We start from the raw sequence: 18,439 nt of genomic DNA, 5'->3' as shown, positions 1-18,439 counted from the left end.
TCCATCACAGTAGGACACTTTCCCATGCCGCTCCAGTATTAACTCTTCTGGCATCATTGCAGCAAACAGCATTGCAGCATAAGGACCAGGTCTGTATCCAGACACTTACAGCATCTGCTCCCTTGCTGCCTCTGTTACCCTCAGGAGAGTGATATTTCATAGGGTCACCTAGGGGAAACGGGGGGACGTTTTGAATGCTAACCCTTAAACCGCAAACAATTCAACACATAATCCATCCTGTTTGGTGAAATCTGGGTCATGGAACCACGCTTTCCTGAGCATGCAATGGCTGTGGCTGGAAGGCATCACCATGTATTGCAAGCAGTACTGGGGAAAAAAAGGGGTGGGTGGCAACTTCTTGTTTGTCTCTCCCCCGCCTCCCCCCCGCAACCCGGTGCCACTTTTGTAAAAAAAACAAACAAATTATTTGGGGGCTTTACGCTGGTGCCTGCCCTCAAGCACTATCCAGGTTGCTGGGGGAAAAGGGGCTTTTCTTAAGTTCCAACCTGTGATCCCAAGGATGTCTTCACAAAAGCAGCCTCACAAGACCTCTTGCCCATACCTCGTGGCCTTACACACCATGGCTGGAGCAGCAAACCGATTCTTGCAATAGCCAGTGGTTGTGATTACATTGTGGCTTGAAGTGTAGTGTATTGTGGGCTGTTTTTTTAATAAAAAAAATTATTCTTGCACCAGAAACAATGTATACCCTGTCAATGCGACCTTTGTGCTTTGCATTCTTTGGAGGTGAGACCTTGTCCTTTGGCGGATTCTCCACATCGGGACAGAGACTTTCCCAGATTAGAGGGCAGAAAAAGACGACTCAGGAGGACATGTTCAATGTGAGTCAATGCGTGCCTCCACGGAGCTGTGAGCATGGAGGATGACACTGTCTGAGAACCTGGACATGGACAGGGAGGACAGGAGAGCATGCAAAGAACATGAGCGTGCCATGCAGAAAGAGATGGTACGGATTATGAGGGAGCAGACAGACATGTTGAGGCGTCTGGTTGAGCTTCAAGAAAGGCAGCTGAATGCTAGAGTCCCTCTGCGGCCTAGGCTGAACCTGCTTACATCATCGTACACTTCTACATCCTCCTTCACCAAATGTCCTATGAGGTTGGGCAGGAAAGTTCAGCATCCCTTGCACTCAACAGCAGGGGAGGGTACAAGGACCAGAAGGCTCCCATTCCCACACCTTTGACTGTTATTGCAGTGCATCTGTAAGCAAGCTTTCTTTGTTTCTCCCCTCACAGTATAACAGATAACCTGGGGCAAAAGGTTATCTTACTTTTCTTTGCTGTCTCCCAGTGGCTGTGTGCATAATAAAACTTAACGGATTGAGGAGAAAAGGCTCCTTATTCATTGAATACATAGTTGTTGATAGGGGTAGAGTTTCCAGGGGAGTACATGCAATGAAGGGGACAGCTTGGTAACAAACAACACATGTAAGAGTCACATTACTGCGGGTCATTGCTGAAATGGGTTTTCAAAGCCTTTAATGTGCTCATCTTATTGCCTTGGTGTCTGGCTGCTCAAAATTGGCTGCCAAGAGGTCTGCCTCTACCCGCCACCCTGCCAGAAACTTTTCTCCCTTTGTTTCACAGATATAATGGAGCACACAGAAGGCAGTGATACCAATGGGGATATTGCTTTCACTGAGGTCTAACCTAGTAAGTGAACAAACCGTGACCTTTTAAATGTCCAAAGGCACATTCCACGGGAGCCATGGGAGGAAGGAGTAGGCTGGGTCTCCCAGAATCATGTTTGGCATTTCAACATCAGGAATGGTTATTTTGCAGTCTGGAAAGAACATCCCTGCTTGGAGCTTTCTGAAAAGTCATGCATCTTTCCCGACCATCCCGCATTGATGTCAGTGAAACTATGATCCATCAGCACTTGCAACACCATCGAGAAGTATACCTTTTGGTTTATGTATTCTTTGGCAAGGTAGTCTGGTGCCAAGATAGGGATATGCATCCTGTCTATTGCCCCACCGCAGTTAGGGAACTCCATCATGGCAAAACCATCCACTATGTCCCGCCTGTTGCCCAGAGTCACTTCTCTTTTTAGCAGATGTCTATTGATGGCCCTGCATACTTGGATCACAACAGATCCCACAGTAGATTTACTTATTCCAAATATGATGCCCCACTGACCAGTAGCAGTCTGGCATTGCAAGCTTCTACAGAGCTATCGCCACTTGCTTCTCCATTGTCAGAGAAGCTCTCATTTAAGTATTGCTCCACTTCAGGGCTGAGGAAAGCTCTTCACACAGTTCCTGGAAAGTGGCATTCAAACGTTCTGCAGCCACTGCTCATCATCCCATAGCTGGATAACTTTGCGGTCCCTCCAGTCAATGCTTGTTTACTGGGCCCAGAAATGGCACTCAACCGTGTGTCGCCAGCAACTGCGAATTGCTCCACTTTATGGCTCCAAGCAGGGCTGCTTGCGTGCCGTCACATTGTTCTGTGCGGCGGCTCCTGTATCAGCTGTGGAAATACTGCAGGATAAGGTGTAAGGTGTTTGTAATGCTCATGTAACCCCCAAGGAGATTACATAGATTCCTGGAGCTCTGTCTGCTGGCAGCTCAGTGAGGAGGAGCCAAGGCAAACTCAGAGTCTGCCCAGCAACCAATAGGGAGTGAGGTGTCCCTCCCAGGGAGTTCAGGAAAGGGAAGAAGCCATTTTCAGTAGAGGCTGGAGCCAGCTAGGGCAAGGGCCAGACTGGCTGTGTGGGAAGCTGTGAGTCCCAGGCCTGCAAGCAGGGTTCCCTCTGCGAACTGGCCTCTAGGGACCTGACCGCAGATTCCTCAGCTGGGTTTTCCTTCCCCATGGATGATTCCCAATTGTTATGTTTGCTGAGAAATTTCCCCAGCCAGGCTGGGTTCGCCCTCCAGCTCCCCTGGCGAGACCAGTCCCCACATGGTCTGCGCTGCTAGTCCAGGGAAGCTGCCTGCTGAGTGTGTGACTGGAGGCTGGGCTTGGAGGCTACAGTTTGGATGTTAGGGTAGTTGTATAACCTACACCTTGAGCCCTGCACCCCTTTGTGGTGAGGGGAAATCCTGGGACCAACGCAGCCTGAATCCTGCTTGGAGAGGATCCCTGACAGCAGACAGCAGCCCATCTGCAGTGACTGAGGAGTCCAGCATCATCTTCAAACCTGAAGGTCATTCATGGAGTTTGTGAATGCACCAGCTTTTAGTTAGTCAGGGAATTTGTTTTGGGGACCCCCTACTCTCTGAACTGTGTCATCAAGCCAGGGAGTAAAGGTTTGAGGATTTTATAACCTGCTGCTTATTACACCTGTGGAGGGATTCACCACCTCCTCCCACTTGTGGGTCCTTTGGGCTGTACTGAACCCAGTCAGCCACACTGCTAAACCACTGCAGAGAATTTTATAGGTCATCAAGGGTCCCAGCTAAGTACGTGTACCAACAGGACACTAATTTTACACTTGTTACATCAAGTCATGGGTATTTTCAGTGTGCGCACCGGTGACCCTAAAAATAGTGTTTCACCCTGTTATGTTGTATTTGTTCCCTGTTTAATATAATTATTGTGTTGAATATATTTTTATGTGTTATGTTATTTCTGGGAAGTCTCCAACTATCTGGCAAGTAAGTGGGATTACTCTGTAGTTAGAATTTTCCACCCAAGCTGCTCTGGTGACCCTACCAGGAAGGAGCAAGGGGGGATGGAGGCACCGTCAAATAATTTCATAGCAAAAAAAGAAAAAAGATTCACCCTGCTGAGTGGGTGGCGGGATCCAAAAGAACTCAGACCTGTCCATCAAAACCTGTAAGCAGATTGCCATTAAAGGAGGTAATCAAGTGAAGAGGGGCGCTACATTCACAAGTGTACAGCTGAGCGGGGTCCATGCTTATTGTGCTATATTGCATCTGCGTGGGTAACCTAGACTTACAAAAAGAGCTGTGAAAAAGGCTTGGTTTGTTTCCTGTTGATTTCAGGGAGTGAGGGAGGTAAGCGCATCATGGGAGGCTAATACTATGTTCCCATAGCCACCCGCACCAATGTTTTGGTCCCAAAATTCCACACGGCTATATGCACTGTGGGCTAGCTACCCCCAGTGCAGCGCTCTGTGCGTCGATGCAATCCCTGCTAGCGAGAATGCACGCTGTCGACACAATGAGCGTAGTGTGGACACGCAAGATCAGCTTCCTTAAATTGGAGGCTTGATGTTGACTTACATGAATTCAACTTAACTTTGTAGTGTGAACCTGGCCTGGGATTATATACATCCTGTTGTTTGAGACACTTCCAGAGCATGGGGGGCATAAAGTTAGTAGCATTAGAAATCACTGAAAAATACCACACACATTCATACTATCCTTGCTGTTAGGTATTTTCTGCTGAAAACATGCACACAAAAGATGCTAAAGAGAAGGAAGGGCACCTGTTTTGTGCTTTGCAGCTTTAATGACTGACAATTTGTCATGTTTTAACCTCTGAGATTTGTTTGAAAGGCTGGCACTCCTAGTTAGGTTGCTTTCCTGTGCCTTGAGCTTGGTACTGACTGACACGTGAATTAATCTTCATGCCCTGTTAAAATAATTGAATTTTTAAGAGAAAAGAGTTCCTAAGCATCTATGGCTCTGGCACTGTCTGCACAGAATAACATTTGGGGTCCTTCGTGGATTCAGACATCCAACCATGGAGCTCAGCTGCAGGATGAGGCCCATAATGGGATGTGCACTGGCCTTTTAAGGGAAATTATAAGCAAGCATACGCCAGTCCTGGTTCAGCCTTAACAATGGCATTCTGGGAGCTCTAGCCCTAAAATGGAGTGAGGGGTTGCAGGATCATGTGACTAAAGGAACATGTGACCAAGCTCAGATGACTGCAGGACTATACATATATGGCATGAGCTGCTTTATAAGGAGTGGGGAAAAAGCTGACCCGGCATTCAGGTCTGTGAAGAAAGCTGGGGAAGCAGTCCAGAGAGGAGCTGTAGTGAAAGCCTGTGATGGGGCAGAAACCCCAAAAGGAAGTAATCTGTTCACAACCTGACACAGCTAGATGTGAAAGGACTCCAGGGAGGAGACCTGCACCAAAGCAACAATTTACCGGGCAATATTGCAGTCCTCCAGTCAAAGATGGGGCAACTGACATGACCTGACATCAGGGAGATACGGTAACCTGTTCCATGAGTTCACTGCTTATTTTGTAATGAAAGAGGAGCCGTGGCTATGAATTGCCAAGCCTTGAGGTGCTGGGGCTCAGCCCTGGCAAAAATTAAGCACAGCATGAGTCTACATGGTAACTATGAGCAACAGGTAGATAAAGAACAAATCCTACCCAATTAACTTGGGGGAGGGGGATGGGGGAATTAAAATTAGTGGCTGAAGGGAATGTAGTAGATATAATATATGTGGCTGTATGTGAAATAGTGCAGCATATGGGCCTGCTTTACTTCCATAGGCTTTGGTTCAAGCCCTATGTGAGCAGACAAGAGGGGAGAACCGAGACTTGAGCTCTCGTAACATACCTCCAATTTTTCATTACCTTTATTTTCTTAGGATACTGTTGTGCCTCATGGCACTTCAGGATTTAGGGAAGCTTATTTAGATAATGTTCATTTAAACTGCATTTATTTAAAAGTTCTCTGCACATTTACTTTTGTAATAACTAAACGAATACTCACACTTCTAGAAAGGTACATACCTCATAATCAGGCCAAAGTCCCTAGTTGCTTGACAAGAATTTGGAAATAAACTTAAAGTATGCTCCAGTGACAGTCTATTCCTTGGCCCTTTCAGCTGCATTGTTTTAGGCTGTTAAGAGCAAATATCGTGAATGTCAATCGTGGGAGCTGCATTTTTTTGTTCCATACGTTCTTCTCTTTTGGGTGCAGAAATGCAGTACCTAACTACAAGGAACACTTTGTTGTGTGACAACTTATGAAATTCAGGCAGATTTCTAAATAATCCCAACTGTGTAGGGTGCTGCCTTATGTGCAGATGTCAATGACTTTGCTTTCCAAAGTTCGAATTCTATGTTCTGTAGTTTCTTTATATCATGCCTATATAGCATGCAAAAGATTTTTAAGACAGTGGCATATGTCTGTGATGCTGTACATACCTCTTCTGTATAAGTGGGTGTGGAACTAAAGTCCCAACTCTGTGGTATCAAACTGTCACACTGTAATTAATAGGAATTTGTCCAAAAGGTTGCAGTACACTAATAAATGACCCTGTCTATGGAAAAAAATGGGCTGTCACTCAGGAGTCACAACAGGCTTCCATTTAAAATAATTAAATGGCAGGTATGTAGCACACAGAAATGTAAGCAACTTTAACCAGTATTCCTGCTTGACAGTTGGTTCCCTGAAGTGACTGGATGTTTTGCAACAAAAGGAATGAGCATTCACACTTCACTCATAGCATTTGGGCATGTCAGTCTGTTGTTATGCTGCACCCATCACTGGAATATGAGGGTTCAAAGGCAGATAAAGAATAAAAGGAGTGTGGGGGTGGGGGTGGGGTTCTGTACATTTCAGATGCTCGAACTGGGTTAGTTTGATGCCAAATATGGATAAAAGTGTCAAGTTGGGAGCAGGAGAAGTTCTTACATGTGCCCATCCCCCCAAATAGTCCCCAGAGACAGCTAGGTAAAGGCAATTCCATTGCCTGAAGGATTTTGAAATTTGGCTTCATTTCAGATTGGAACAAAACCTGAAAACGTAGACATTCTCCTTAGGAGAATTTCTGAATATTGCTTTTTTTATTTCAATGTTGACTTTGGACAATTTGTATTGTAATACAAATTGTCCAAAGTAATTTCAAAAACAAAAACATCAAATGTTTCATTCCCGCCACGTTTTGTCATTGTTGGAACTTTTTCATATTTTCTCCTAAATGCCACGTTGGTGGAATTGCCACGATTTCACAATGCTTTTCAAAAGAACTGCATTTTTTGATGGGAAAATGGTTCCCTCAAGGTTTTTCTGATCAGTGCTAGCCCTAAACATTGCCACTATGGTGGTTAAAAATTCTGCCCGTGGAAGCTGGGGTTGGCTTAAAAATAGCTTGTGCTCAAAAGTCAGAGGAGCATCTTCCCATGGAGTGATAAGGGTCAGGGCTAGGGGGTGGAGACAAAGCATACTGCCCATTGTGGAAGAAAATAAGCAGGTACAATACTGGGGAAGCACACTCTAGAAAAAGTGTTCTCGGTCAGCCGGCTGGAGGTGGTACATGTTACCCTTCAGCCCCTTTAGGGTTCCTAGCAGTTTCCCAGAGAAGCTTGCTATGCAAGGGAGCTTCCTGCCACTCAACAGGAGGACTTTGAGGTAGGAGGAGAATGGAGAGCTAATCAATCACCTCATGCTCAGTCACAGGCAATATTGCCCTGAGCCCCTTCCCTGGATAAGCAAAGGTGCTGCTGATGAGAGGGGAAAAAAAACTCCAGTCCTGTCCCTTCCCTTCATACTGGGTGAGAGGAGCTCTGGGTGAGAGGAGCTCTGACAGGAGTGCTGGAACAATTTGTATTGGGGGGGTGCTGATAGCCATTGAACCAAACTGTAAACCCTGTATATTAGGGATCAGCAACCTTTGGCAGGGGCTGTGCTGGTTTGTTTACCTGCCGCGTCTGCAGGTTTGGCTAGTCGCAGCTCCCACTGCTGCGGTTTGCTGTTTAAGGTCAATGGGGGCTGTGGCCAGCGGCACGGGTCGAGGGATATGATGGCAGGCCTGCTGTATATAACGGAAACCACTCATATTTCTTCATGCTGTGCATGGAGGGTGATGTTCTAAGTGCACTTTTAAAAGCATTTTGGGGTCCTTTATAACAAGGAAAGAAAGAAAAAGAAACCCTACCAAAAACTAATTTTGTAAATAATACCATATTGGGTAAAAAACAAATTAGAAAGTTTCAGCTCATGGATTTGAAAAATATATTTAGCCAGAGTTAACGTTACTGAAGAATAACTCAGATACTCAAAGCAAAGTTTATTGGTAAGCAGAAGAAAATAACCACATTGAAAGCTTTTTAAATTAATCCCAAAATGTAGTAACATCCTCTGCTGAGCTACCATTTCTAAAGTCTGTTTACAGCTGGAAAATCATGGTGCATTACTGTCCAACTTTACACTTAAAATAGTCCAGTTCATATGAATACAGTTAGTGCAAAGAGAGGCACTGCATTCGAATTGTTAAAAAAGTACTGCTGATCATAGCACGGACATATACACACACACACACACACGTGAGGCTATGAGCCACAATGGCTGGATAGCAGTATTTTTTTTGTCATCCATATTGATCTACACTCCTACAGTGTATGCTGTAGTAATGATACTCATTGCATGCTGCCCACGCCTTCCTCCAGTTCTGGGAGAGAGCTGCATCTATAGGAAAGAAGTATTTAAGCTCTACTTTTAAAATACACTTTATAAAAGTAAGCCCATGACACAACTCTGAGCAGGTATTGCTGGGAGGACCTGCTGGGGCATTCTGAATAACATCTTCAGAAAACACATATCCCATCTATATTTTGCATTATGAGCAACAGGGAATGGATCACTTGATGACGACTTGTTCTGTTCATTCCCACTGGGGCACCTGGCATTGGCCAATAGGGAAGACAGGATACTGGGCTAGATGCATATTAAGAGATCCATTATTGTAACCTCTCAGAGCACTTGTTACTACACTTATTAAAAGTACATCAATTTCTCTTAGTATATAAAACAAGTTGTTAGTGACAGATGTGTACACTACCCCTAGCCCTGATTTTATATGCCACTGGTGGCAAGCCCAGCACCATTGGCTTAGCACTCAGTGATCCATAGATACGTGGCTGGCAATATCCAATGGACATTTCTGCTGTATTTAAACTGGAAAAATGTTTCCATAACAGGTATACAGACTGCCTCTTTGGAATATTCTCTTGAGCTCTCTATGTACGTTAATAGCCAGATTTTTCAAGAGTGCTCAGCTAGCAGCCCAGTGAAGTCAATGGAAGTCTTGCCACTGACTTCAATGGGCAGTGGATGAGGCCTTAAATTAGGCTTGGCCCTGCTGGGGGAAATGAGGCATTAATGAAACAATAGTTTATATTCAGTCCTTGATTTTTTTTTTCCATTTATGCTGTAAAGAAGCGAATAGCCCTAGTGACTTCTGTCATGGATTCCTTTGTGACTAATAGCCGAGGTAAACTTCATGATGATGCACAGCGACTTATCCTTAGAAAAAGATAGGCTATCTTGGCATTGACATATGCTGTTGCTTTGGACAAGTCATGTAATTGCTCTATTTCAGTCTCCCCAGCTGTAAAGTATGAATAATATTTACCTTCAAGGATGTTGTGAGTGACTTTTCCAAATTCTACTTCCCTGTAACAAGTTTTTTTTTTAAATGAGCAAGTAACTCATAACTAATAATTATGAATAGATTTTTGTGTCTGGCCTAGTAAGTTTTCCTCACTATTTTGTAAGGCTGTCTGAGGACTGATTAGACACAGTGAAAGTGAAGAATGCTAAGTATAGGCAACAGGTCAGAACCAGTGATTAAACTGTAAAAGCTTAACAAAATTCTAACACTGTTAAACAGTTAAGTATTTGATACAATTGGGAGAGGGGAGAAAAGAGTAGTGATTCAATTAATGGAGACTGAACCCTAATGCTACTTCATGCAAAAGCTGGACCTAGTACCACTATACCAGGTGTCGGCAACCTTTCAGCAGTGGTGTGCCAAGTCTTCGTGTATACATTCTAATTTAAGGCTTCACATGCCAGTAATGCATTTTAACATTTTTTTAGAAGGTCTCTCTCTAAGTCTATAGTATATAACCAAACTACTGTTATATATAAAGTAAACAAAAGGTTTTCAAAATGTTTCAGAAGCATTATTTAAAATTCAATTAAAATGCAGATCTTATCAGTTTAGTGTGATCCTTGCCCTTGCTGAGTTTTCCAATGTCTGGCACGTATTTGGATACTTTGAGCTGCACACAGGCTTCTGAGTGATCAGTTGTTAACCAGCTAGAACCCCAGATCGGCAGCTGAGGTGAGTGGAGCTGGTGGCTGGTAGGGCTGAGCAGGGCTGGAAACCTGAACCCTGTCTGGCAGGGGCCTGCGCTGGAACTCCGGCCAGAAGCAAGGTGAGTGGGGCTGCGGCAGGGACCCTGGCTGGCAAGGGGCCAGCAGCGGGAACCAGAGCAGTGGCGGGCTGAGTGGGTCAGCCTACCCCGCTCTGGGGTTTTGGCCGCTGGCTCTTGGCAGCCGGGGTCTCAGTCCGCTGCCAGCTTGGGGTTCCTTCACCCAGGCCGGCAGCGGGCGCTGAGTGGGACCAGTGGCAGGACCCCGGCTAGCAGGAACCAGCAGTGGAAACCCCAGAATGGTGGCAGGCTGAGCGGCTCAGCCCGCGCCATGTGACATTAAAAATCAGCTTGCATGCCACCTTTGTTTGGCACGCATGCCATAGGTTGCTGACCCCTACACTATACAGTAGCCACTATATGCTAGTACCATTTTATTATTCTGGTCCCTGCACCATCTGAGACCAATTTTCTGTTTTCAGACATGTCTGATATTTCAAGGAAGCAGTGTAGGTGTTTCCTTTGTGACAGCTGCAGTCTGCTCTTGCAACAGCACTGCCTGTCAAACTAAAACAGTGGGTCTCAGGTGGTTCTATTTTCATTCCATTAATGCCCCCATTTCCAAGACACATGAAGTGTCTGTTTACCCTAGTCTTATTTATTTTCCATAAATTAGTTCCCAGAGTTAGAAGTTGGACATCACTTCTTGAGGATGCCTGACAACCAAATCAAGTCTTTGGTAATGAGCTTACCCTAAATAAACTGAAAAAGATTGTGTGTAGCTGGAAACACACACTAGACTCAATAACGGTTGATTCATAAACTTCCTAACACATCTGTATCCTCACCAGAGAGGTTGCTACAAGACACCTTCATGACCCAATTAAGTTTGCCCTGTTTCAGGAACAATGATTCCAGCAATGAATGGTACAGATTTTAATATATTCCTTTAAACAGAAGTTCAGGGGAAAAGGTAACAGATGAGTGAGTCAACCTAGAAGTATAAATGGGTGATTGGTCCAATCACACTGCAATTCAAAATTTGCGGTACTATCTCTCACCCTTTTGTACTGAACTGTCCCAGACTTCTAAATTACATAAAAGTATTTTTCCTATGACTGCACTTCACTCATTGTGTTAGTATCACTTTTAGACAGACTAAAAACCAGTATTTCTAAACCATGGATACCAAGGTAGTTTATATTATGAATGGTAACTTTTTTTTTTTTTTTTTAGTATCAGAGGGGGTAACCATGTTAGTCTGGATCCGTAAAAGCAGCAGAGAGTCCCGTGGCACCTTATAGACTAACAGACGTCTGTTAGTCTATAAAGTGCCACGGGACTCTCTGCGCTTTTTTTTTTTTTTTTTAAGTTACATGCACACGCAAATTTAAATGTGTAAATGGTAGTATTTTGCTGTGGACCCTAATCTGTTTTAAAGCTCTATTTAGCAGCATACAAATGTCAGATTTTAGCAGTCTTGTCTTGCTCTGCAAATTTGATTGAGTAAAAAAAAGCACATTAAAACAGATTTGAGAGAGAACTTTCTTGCATCTCAATCAAAGAGCTCTGCATGAAAAGGGAAAAATTATTGACATTACTGAAGCTTTATAGGGAACCTAATAAAATAAGAGCTTATATAAGTCCCTCACATATGAGCATGCATATACAGTATAAATTATTTTTCAATGTAAGGCTTGCCCTGTTTAAATTGGAGAATTTTTTTATTTTAATTAGAAAATGAGCTAAAACATTCTCTCAGCACATGTATACAAACTAAGAGCCATGACTTAACAAAAGTACAAACAGGCATATATAAGATACTGACTTCCAAATGCATTTGAGCTACTCATCCCTGCTCCTTACACCATTAACAATTTTTTGCCTTGGTAATAAGCACACATGCACCTGCCTCTTCCCCCATGTACAGTCTATCCAGGAAGGCTGTGCATCCTCTTGCTCTTTGGGAAATTCCTAAGCCTAAGACATTGTAAAGGACAACTCTGACCTATGGCACTCATCTCTCCAGCCTGCACAAAATACCATCTGGATGTGCATTGCTGTAGCAGAAGTGCACTGCAGCATCTCACAATATACCCAAGTTTGGGGGGTGAATCTGACTCCTGCCACCTAGCTTGATTGAAATCATGTGGGTTGGAAAGATGATATTGTTTTTCCTTCTCTCAACACATTTTGGAATTAGGAAAACATTTTAAAATGTATGAGATGGAAAAACTATTTCCCTGCAAAAAGACTCAAATAAGTGCTGTTCAAAAGTTCTAACAGCACTAGGACCATTTCTTCATCAGGGTGTTGGTGCTTAAGGAAAGATCCCACTCAAGGTCACTTATAATAAGTAAAAATGAGAGACTGGATGGTACAGTTTCTACTTACCCTTTTACTAATCTGCCATTTGGAATCTACTCCAACCATCTCTTGTGCACTGGCCAGTAATTTCACCAAACGACTGTACTATTTCACCTCTCTAACATGGTTCTAGCTAAGAACCAGTAGATACTCGTTCAGCCCAAGCCTCACCCTTCAGTGGAAGTCAACAAGAGGAAATCATTGTCTTCTTCCACCCTGAGCTCACCTGGGTTAAGCCACAGGAGGGAACACTGTGGCTCTGTATATTTAATATAAACAAATACAACAAAAAGAGCCTACACATTAAAGGGTACTAAGTATTATCCTGGTGCTGTTTAAAGAGAGTGTTGTTCTCCCTAGTAGAAAAATCTCTAATGGTTCTAGTTACATTTGATAAAGGAGCATCTGTCTAATCAAAGGACATGAAACAAACACCAACTCTTCCTCTAGTAAGTACATATTCTGGAAGGACAATGCTTATGTATCTCATCTTCTAGGCCATTTACAATGGACAAGATATTAAGATTTAGAAAGAGTGCTTGAGTGAAGGAAACATATCTTTTGGATCTACAGGCAACTAGCTGTTTATTCATCTAGCCAGAATGATTATAAGCATAAAATTGTCTTTAAAAGGGGAAGTCAGAGATCAGCTTCTCCAAAGCTGCATTGGTCCAAACGATGTAGGTTTCCCCAAGGCAGATGCTATGTCGTCAGAGAGAGGCTACCAATTTATGAAGGCCATAATTCTGATCTCATGCTTGACTTCATTGGTGTTACTCCTGTATCACCCTGGTGAAATTGAGATCAGAATCTGGCTCAATGTGTATTAAAAATATTGCCTGGGTATCACCTGGAAACTAAATAAATCAGAGAAGGATAACATTAAACTGTGCTTTGACTATTCACAACATCAACTTATAGAAGCCGTGCTTAAGAGAGAGTTAATTAATTCCAATATACAAAAAAAATACTCTCTCCTTAGTTGGGAAATTTGTGCCAGAGATGCATCTCCTTATTTATATTTTTTGATCTCTACACTAAATTATTTTCCTCTGGGCATAAGTGCATAATTCTTACATAATTTACTTTAAATTCCACATTGCATTTAGGGCAGAATAGGCCTCACTCATTGTAATTGTTTCTCATAGTTCTGGAATTAGGCCAAATTCCATCTTCATTGTTCAGCTGTCCCCTACAGGTTGGTGCTCACACATGACGAGCGGCGTTTAAATTCTGTGGAGTGAAAGACATATGGATAGGGAAGAGAGAGGAGAGGGGGGGAAAGAGCTTCTGAATCTTTACTTTTGTTTTTGATCAAGAGGCATAGCCTACTGCATCAGGCAGCCTGTGCTAGGCAGGAAATCCTGTAAATAGGTGGCTACAGCTTTTGTTAAGTAGGTCATAGTTCCATATGCCCCACTTGGAGCACTGTCATAGAAAAAGTGGCAAATTCCTGTGGCGAGGTCTCGCTCCAAGAAGTCATCATTTCCTCCAAGTGATTTCTGAGAGAGGAGGAAATAAAAAGGAGGAGAGGAGAAAAATCAGATATCCATGTTCAGATCAGAATTACTAAACTTAAAAAAAAATACTAGACCGGGACTACTATTGTATCTGCACTGAATATGGAAAACAGTTCTCCCTTCACAAATTCCTTTCCAAAGACTGTAGGACAACATATGTTATTTAGAACCTTTTTCTCTACCTATGCTATTTCAGTTCTCTTAACTTCCCCTTTATGGACCTTATTTTTTGCATTTCTCTGGTAACACATGACTAGCTATTTTTTCCAACTCTACTTAAATAGTGTCCCTTTGGTTTTTAGTATTCTGGTGAAGTAAAAGGTGATTTTAACAGATATTTAGACTTGAGAGAACATTCCCCTGCTATAACTGTTAAACTACACCAAAAGAGATTGTATTTTGTTAATTGCAGGAGGTTTTAATCTTCTGAATGCATTTTCAAAAGATGCTTACATGACTTCTTTTTGAGGAGGGATTTTTTTTTTCACAAATACCAAAAGTGGAGTTAGACAGTTTCAAATGCAATACCTTCCCAACCCCACACTCAGATACTACTGGAAATCTGCTGTACCCACCTGTTCCTGAAGAAACAGATCGTTAGCCACGTGCACTATTCGATCCACATGGATTATGCCCCCAATGCTGGTCACCTCTATGTCCGACAGCAGTGTGAGAACAAGAATAGCTTCCACCAGCAGCTGTCTGTATTCAGGCTGGGGTACATGGTTCAGCACTGACTCCACATGCACAGCAAACTTGATTTCACAAGGGGTCATCTGGAAAGTTAGGGGATAGGTTAGTGGAAAGTAGGGCTGTTGATTAATCACGGTTAACTCATGCAATTAACCCAAAAAATGAATTGCGATTAAAAAAATTGATCACAATTAATTGCAGGTTTAATCGCACTGTAAACAATACTAATTGAAATTTATTAAATATTTTGGATGTTCTTCATTTTTATATATATTGTAATCTGCGTTGTAATTGAAATCAAAGTGAATATCATTTTGATTACAAATATTTGCACTGTAAAAATTATAAACAAAAAAGAACATTTTTCAGTTCACCTCATACAACTACTGTAGTGTGATCTCTTTCGGGAAAGTGTAACTTACAAATATAGATTTTTTTTGGTTACATAACTGCACTCAAAAACAAAACAATGCAAAACTTTAGCGCTTACAAGTCCACTCAGTCCTCTTCTTATTCATCCAATTGCTAAGACAAACAAGTTTGTTTACATTTACAGGAGATAAATGTAAACAACCACTTCTTATTTACAATCTCACCTAAAAGTGAGAACAATTTGCATGGCACTTTTGTAATGGCATTGCAAGGTATTTACGTGCCAGATATGCTAAACATTCGTATGCCCCTTCATGCTTCCGCTAGCATTCCAGAGGACGTGCTGATGACGCTCGTTAAAAAAATAATGCATTAATTAAATTTGTGATTGAACTCCTTGGCAGAGAATTGTATGTCCCCTGCTCTGTTATACCTGCATTCTGACATATATTTCATGTTATAGCAATCTAGGATGATGACCCAGCACATGTTCATTTTAAGAACACTTTCACTGCAGATTTCACAAAATGCAAAGAAAGTATCTGTGACACTCTGTACCTTGGGGGAACACCCGACACCCTCATGTTCATCTTTATAAAATGATTGTGTGGTATCTAATGCAAAGTTTATCATGTTGGGTCTCTTAGGAAGGTTCATGATGCACTGAGCATGGTTGTTATAGTAATGTTATAGTAATTGTTACAGTAAGGGTATAGGATACAATTTCATGTATATAGTTAAGAGGCTGAAAATGAATTCTTATGGCTTAGAGCAAGCCCAGGCAAAAAATTTCCAGGAACAGAGAGGAAGTTCACATCTCATCAGGGCAGGTATAGGACAAACCCAGCCCAGCCTCACAGGAGCAAAGGGCGCTGGTCTAGGCAGCAACAAAAGAATCTGTTGGATTCTTGAGTGAGTCACCCCCCTTCCCTTGGTAAGTCAGGGACTACGATAAAGTAATGCTCAGCTGACTCCGAAGGGAGGGGGAAAAACCAAGAGGGAAGAAAGGACAAGATAAAAGGGAGAGACGTTTGCCATGTTCTCTCTCTTCCACCTACATCTACAGACACCACACCAAGCGACTGAAATGCTCATCAAAGGGGAGAGCCTGGCTGAAGAACAACCAGCCAGCCTGTGGTGAGAAGCATCTAAGTTTGTAAGGGCAGTGAAAGTGTTAAGATCAGCTTAGAATGTGTTGTGATTTTATTTCATTTGACCAAATCTGACTTGTTATGCTTTGACTTATAATCAGTTAAAAATGTATCTTTATAGTTAATAAATCTGTTTGCTTATTCTACCCGAAGCAGTGTGTTTCGTTCGAAGCATGTCAGAGACTCCCCTTGGGATAACAAGCCTGGTTCATATCAATTTCTTTGTTAAATTAACAAACTCATATAAGCTTGCAGCGGGCATAACTGGACACTGCAAGATGGAGGTTTCTACAGCGGTGTCTGGGGCCAGAGATATTGGCTAGTGTCATTCAGTTGTAAGTAGCTGGGAGCAGCTTACATGCCAGAGGCTGTCTCTGAACAGCCCAGGAGTAGGAGTTCTCACAGCAGAGCAGGATAAGGCTGGCTTCCAGAGTCAAGGATTGGAAGGACCTAGCAAATCACCGGCCTAGGTAACACCAGAGGGGAATGCCACAGTATCAATGTGAGATTTGTAAAGACAGCTATAGCACTGGACCAAAGGTTTAAGAATCTGAAGTGCCTTCCAAAAATTGAGAGGGACAAACTGTGGAGCATGCTTTCAGAAGTCTTAAAAGAGCAACACTAGAATGCGGGAAACTACAGAACCTGAACCACCAAAAAAGAAAAATCGACCTTCTGCTGGTGGCACCTGACTGAGATAATGAAAATGAACATTCATCAGTCTGCACTACTTTGGATTGTTATCAATCAGAACCTGTCATCAGCAAGGACGCATGTCCCCTGGAATGGTGGTTGAAGCATGAATGGATATATGAATCTTTAGCACATCTGGCACGTAAATATCATGTGACACTGGCTACAACAGTGCCATAAGAATGCCTGTTCTCACTTTCAGGTGATATTGTAAAGAAGAAGTGCAGCGTTTTCTCCTGAAAAAGTAAACAAACTTGTTTGTCAGAGTGACTGGCTGACCAAGAAGTAGGACTGAGTGGACTTGCAGGCTCTAAAATTTTACCTTGTTTTATTTGAGTGCATTTTTTTTTGTAAATAATTCTACATTTGTAAGTTCAACTTCCATGATAAAGAGATTGCATTACAGTACTTGTATTAGGTGAACTGAAAAATAGTATTTCTTTTGTTTTTTTGCAGTACAAATACCTGTAATCAAAAATAAATATAAAGTGAGCACTATATACTTTGTATTCTGTGTTGTAATTGAAATCAATATATTTGAAAATGTAGAAAACATCCAAAATATTTAAATTAATGGTATTCTATTTTTAACAGTGTGATTAATCGCGTGATTAATCATGATTAATTTTTTTAATCTCTTGACAGCCCTAGTGAAAAGATGAAACAGATAAATGCAAGAAGATAAGGCCCCAGATTCTTCAGTTAAACATGTGCTTAACTTTGCACATGTAAACAGTCCCATGGAAATGAATTGGACTACTTGCATATGTAAAACTAAGCACTTGCAAACTGTTTGCAGACTCAAAGCCTAGCAATCCAAAAAAATTCTGTAACTTCCAGAAAAGTCTGTTACACTATTACTATTTGTCAACACACATTGCTTGCATATGGGAATGTTGATGCTGCTTATTATCTTGCAAATTAATTCTTTGATCACTACATTAACCTCACATTATTTGTGTAGGCATCTTTTGGGATCACAGGTTTTGTTTATGAAGCCAAAGATATTGTAGAGATTAAAAAAACCCCACATCACCTGCTAAGACTGAATGTTATCCCAAAGCCTGATATCTACATTGCTGACAGAACAACCTACTTTGCATGGGCAGAGCTGTACAGATGTCGCATGAAATGATAGCCTCAGGAAGTTATGCTTATTTAGTTTGATTCCTATTAACAGTGAAATTAGATTCAGTGAAGGTCAGATAGGTCTAAAAATTAATCCTATTTTTTGTAACTAGCCTGATGTTGAGGGAGGATGGAGGGGAAACTGATCACTTCCACAAAATAAGGACTGCAATACCACAGAAAATTTCATCTTCTTTTGCAGCTGTTACCAGCACCATAACAGAGAGTGATGCCTATGTTTCAAACAGGGATATGCACACTGAGCTGTGCCTCCATTCTGCTTGTCTGCTCTATTTTTATTAGCAGACAGGAGTCTGCATTACATAGGAGTTCAGTAGGATTGTTGTGAATTTCAATACTCTACATACTTACAAGAGTGAGGCAGACAGGCAGGATGGCATTGTTTGCATGTATAATACACCTGTAAACTTAAAGCCAGACTGTCTAATTTTAGGCCTAT

At 42.2% G+C, this 18,439-nt stretch overlaps 1 protein-coding gene across 3 annotated transcripts in view; it reads right to left on the bottom strand.

The window, feature by feature from the left end:
* Window positions 1-7,946: 7,946 nt before the first annotated feature.
* The window catches only part of PHKA2 (phosphorylase kinase regulatory subunit alpha 2), a 67,010-nt gene continuing 56,517 nt past the window's right edge, over window positions 7,947-18,439 (bottom strand). For all 3 annotated transcript variants that reach the window (XM_032763404.2, XM_032763403.2, XM_032763405.2), the window contains 2 exons: window positions 14,518-14,718; window positions 7,947-13,924 (listed from right to left, as the gene is read on the bottom strand). In XM_032763404.2, the coding sequence (XP_032619295.1) occupies window positions 13,751-13,924; window positions 14,518-14,718 (375 nt within the window). In that variant the 3' untranslated portion in view covers window positions 7,947-13,750. The remainder of the gene's footprint in view (window positions 13,925-14,517; window positions 14,719-18,439) is intronic.

The sequence above is a fragment of the Chelonoidis abingdonii genome, chromosome 1 (assembly GCF_003597395.2).
Source record: "Chelonoidis abingdonii isolate Lonesome George chromosome 1, CheloAbing_2.0, whole genome shotgun sequence".
Taxonomy (NCBI): Eukaryota; Metazoa; Chordata; order Testudines; family Testudinidae; genus Chelonoidis; species Chelonoidis abingdonii.
Note: the sequence above shows the minus strand (reverse complement) of the source record. Positions and strands in the feature narration are given on the sequence as shown.